The sequence below is a fragment of the Phalaenopsis equestris genome, unplaced genomic scaffold (genome assembly GCF_001263595.1).
Source record: "Phalaenopsis equestris unplaced genomic scaffold, ASM126359v1 Scaffold000276, whole genome shotgun sequence".
Classification (NCBI taxonomy): Eukaryota; Viridiplantae; Streptophyta; class Magnoliopsida; order Asparagales; family Orchidaceae; genus Phalaenopsis; species Phalaenopsis equestris.
This window is the reverse complement of record NW_018164718.1, coordinates 2,091,546-2,095,802: the sequence shown is the minus strand read 5'-3', so window position 1 is coordinate 2,095,802 and position 4,257 is coordinate 2,091,546. Positions and strand designations below refer to the sequence as shown.

The 4,257-nt window shown below is 36.6% G+C and overlaps 1 protein-coding gene across 1 annotated transcript; it reads left to right on the top strand.

Moving 5' to 3' along the window:
• The first annotated feature begins 1,824 nt into the window (after positions 1 to 1,824).
• LOC110024839 (cytochrome P450 71A1-like) lies at positions 1,825 to 3,619 on the top strand. The gene is made up of 2 exons (XM_020725011.1): positions 1,825 to 2,887; positions 2,975 to 3,619. Exons 1-2 carry the CDS (start codon positions 1,985 to 1,987, stop codon positions 3,587 to 3,589), a joined length of 1,518 nt encoding a protein of 505 aa, XP_020580670.1. The 5' UTR covers positions 1,825 to 1,984; the 3' UTR covers positions 3,590 to 3,619.
• Positions 3,620 to 4,257: the final 638 nt, after the last annotated feature.

Here is a 4,257-nt window from a genome sequence, read left to right as displayed (position 1 = left end):
CCGCTATACGGTACAGGGGTAATTTGGTAATTACATATTGTACTGTAGGGTTTACTCTAGGATTATAAATAGAAATGTTTGTAATTCTAGGTCTTTGAGAGAGTTGAATTTTGTATTTTGTATTCTTTTCTGAATATTGAAAAGGAGATCGACGCTCTGCTCCCGAGGGCGTAGGCATCTTTGCCGAACCTCGTTAAATCTCTGTGTTCTTCTGGATTTGTGCCGATTCTAGTTTTTCCTCGCCCTAGTTTTCTCAACAAGTGGTATCAGAGCTTGCGGACGCAGAGCACTGTTCCTGTTCGTGGATCGCGAAGCTCGCTGGAAGGGAACAGTGCTTGGGCGGAATAGGCGGGATCCAGAAAAGGGAAGGAGCGGAGGGCAATAAATTAATTTTGAAACTTTCCTTTGCTGAAGAATATTCCATATTCTTTGCCTCTGTTCAAATATTCAAGAAGGAATATTCCTGCGCTGCTGGCTGTCCTTGAGGAGTTAATTAAAAAGGAATTTCTTGCGGTGTTAATTAAGAAGGAATTTCTTGCGAAGTTAATTAAGAATGAAACATTTCCGATTCTAGTTTTTCCTCACCCTAGTTTTCTCAACAAAGATGTAACATTTCCTTGATGAAAAGTTGGGACAAGCTCATCGAAATAGGCTACATAAAGTCACCTTTGGGACCTAGGGTTGTAAATGAACCTGTGTATTTGATAAATCATGAACTCAGCTCAATTAATACTCAAACATGTTTGTTTAAATTAGTAAAATAATAAGTTTGAAAATTCTTTAAAAGCTCAAAGGCTAAATGAATTAAACATGTACAAGATATAACATTTTTATTTATATTGATGAACTAACCCGTTTGTTGTTTGACAAGTAACTTATTAAATGCTCTATATTAAGCACTCACTAATTCTAGCCTGAAAATTGAGCTGAAAAACTTGGGTGTAAGCATCAGTGCTTCATTTAAATCTTGATTCTGAGTTTAGTATGAACATATTTTGGCCATATAACACAAATATCATTAATTTGTTTTTTCCCTATAGACTCATTAAGTACATGTGCTTTCAAGCGATATCAAAATACTCATTTAAAATTACTTTTAGCCTTGTTTCCTTCATGTATTATTATGATTAATTTTCATAATTAGAATATCTTCAATTTAATAAATTAAAACATATTTAAATTTATCAATAATTATTTTCAGTCAAGTATTTTAGTATAAGCAAACATCTGTAATTATATTGGAATACTCCAAATTTAATCAAAACAGCAGTATATTATATATAAGGAGGATACAATTCATACATGTATTCATTTTATCAGATGGATTTTTTAAATGAATAATTTCAGGCGGACAATGGATCTTCTAAAGATTAACTATAGTTTGACATTGATGTCTTTAACTATTGGTCTGCGTTATGATGTCTGCACATAATTTTTATAATGGTTATATGTTAAAAAGTATGATCGGTAGGTGAACTTCTTGCATCCTGCAACGCTTCATCTTTCATCTGGCGTTCTGGTCTTGGGGAGCCGTTCGCTTCAACGCCGTTGAACTTGATTTATATATATTCCACGGAAGAAGCATTCACTCCATCGATCTAAATGTTCTCCTCGTACTGTTCCATGAACTTCTTCAAACAGAAACAGAGCATGAGGACGACGTACACCAATTTGAAAATCTGGACGACATTTGGCATAATGTTATTGATGAATGGCATCTTGTCCAAGTTTAAATTTTTAACATTTTGACCGTGTAAAGTCTTCATAAGAATGTAATTATAAATTATTATAAATTTGAATATTTGAACGGTTAGTGGTGATGAATTTGGATTTGGACATTACATTTGAATAATCGTTGAATAACATGTTGAATTGACGTTTCATGCAGAGGTAATTAATAAGCAAGCAAGTGGCGGCTTCTTTATAAATCACAGATGAGCAATGCAGAGAGCAAGCAAAACGTAAAAGGAGCTGATCAATTAAGATGAACACAGCTGTTGCTCTAGTTGCTTTCTTCTTGGTTCCCTTGTGCATCCTGCTAGCAGAAAGTAAGAGAAGGAGGAGCATCAAAAGCAAGATACCTCTCCTTCCTACACTTCCAGGCCTCCCCTTTATAGGTAATATTCATCAACTTGGCTCGTTGCCACAACACTCACTCAGGGAGCTGTCGAAGAAGCATGGATCCCTCATGCTCCTACATCTTGGCTCCATTCCCACACTGGTTGTCTCATCGCCGCAGCATGCTCAAGAATTCGTGAAAACTCATGACACCATATTTGCAAGCCGACCCTCCACCAAAGTATCAAAGTTATTATCTTACAATAATATTGACATAGCATTCTCACCTTATGGTGATTGTTGGAGACAGATGAGGAGAATTGGCATGACACATCTCTTCAGCCAAAAAATGGTGCAGTCCTTTAGCAGTATTCGTAAAGAGGAGATGGCTTGCTTTCTTGATAGAATTGCAGATTCTGCTTCGAAAAATAATGGTGTTGTATGTATCACTGAGATGTTCACTTTATATGTTAGCAGTATTCTCTGCAGAGTAGTTTTAGGATCATCGATGAGTGATGAAAAGAGGAGATTGGTTTGTGAACTGGTACAGAAGAACTCAACTTTCTTTTCCGTTGTATTCTTCGAAAACCTTTTCCCAAAGCTGAGGTGGTTGGATGTGCTTTTTGGATTGGAGGCCAGACTTAGAAATCACTTCAATGCTTGGGATTCTCTCTTCGAGGAGTTTATTGATAATCATTTGAACAGGCACAGGGAAGATGGTGATAGCAAAGACACTTCAAGTGATTTCATTGATATTTTGCTTGAATTGCAGAGAGGTTCTAGCTTTGACATTACCCTCACAAGGGAACATATCAAGGCAACTCTAATGGTAAGTAATCAACATTTAAATTCAAAACCATTCATTTAAATATTTATGAAATCTAATTGGTGACTTTCCTTGACATACATGGTATAGGATATGTTTGCTGCAGGAACAGACACTTCATTCGTTACCTTAGATTGGAGCATGGCTGAACTTATTCGAAATCCGGAAGTGATGAAGAAGGCAAGAGATGAAGTGAGAGAAATAGCTAATGGAAAAGATATGGTATCTGAGGAACAGTTGGGACAACTCAAATATTTGAATGCTGTTGTGAAGGAAGTCCTTCGCCTTCATCCACCTATTCCTCTATTGCTTCCACGAGAGTCCAGTCAATCTTGTGAAGTAGAAGGATATAACATTCCTAAAGAAACAAGAGTAATTATCAATGCATGGGCTATAGGTAGAGATGAAGCTTATTGGGATTCTGCTGAAGATTTTAAACCAGAGAGATTTTTGGGCAGTACGATAGACTATAGAGGTAAAGATTTCCACTACATACCATTTGGGGCAGGAAGAAGAATTTGCCCAGGGATGCCATTTGCAATGTCTATCGTCGAACTTACATTGGCAAATATCTTGCTTCGCTTCAATTGGTCACTTCCTAGAGGCAATAATCATGAAGACATGAACATGGAGGATAGTCCGGGATTGGTTGCTATGAGAAAACATAAACTTGAATTAGTACCAACACTTGCTAAGACCAATTAAGTGCATAAAAGTTTAGCACAGATTGTAACATCCTCCGCAAGCATATGAATCTTGTTGTTAACTTTTTAAAGTAAACTACAATAATATTAATAAGTTGATAGATTTTTGTTTTATTGTTGTAAAGCCTTATGAAGAGACAAAGTAGAATAACTACAAAGAATACTAAAAACAGAAAGATTAACTTGTCTAAATAACTGCAGAAAAGGTCGGATCAAATCAGGAACTAATCCACATCAATACACCGCTCAAGGCTCATATCTAGGGAGTTGGAGTTTCTTTTGAAGAGGCGTGTCTCCTGGTGAAAAGGAGTGTCTCTTGGAATAAAGGGGGTTGGGAGGAGCGAGGGCGTGATTGTAATTTTATCTGAGAGTTTGTATATGTCTATTTATATGGGAAACCCTATGGGATGTAATTGAACTTCTCTGAAATAGTGAAACCGCCGCTCGCTTCCGAGGACGTAGGCAATTCTTTGCCGAACCTCGTTAAATCTCTGTGTTCTTCTTCTAGTTTGTGTCGATTCCTGTTTTATTCCGCGTTAAATTTCACAACACAATACACCGCTCACATTTAATGAAAAGCCTGATATGGACAATACTCTTTTTTATATATATATATATATGGGTGACATCAAACTCTTAATAATAACAATGATTGCAAATCCCAGAAGG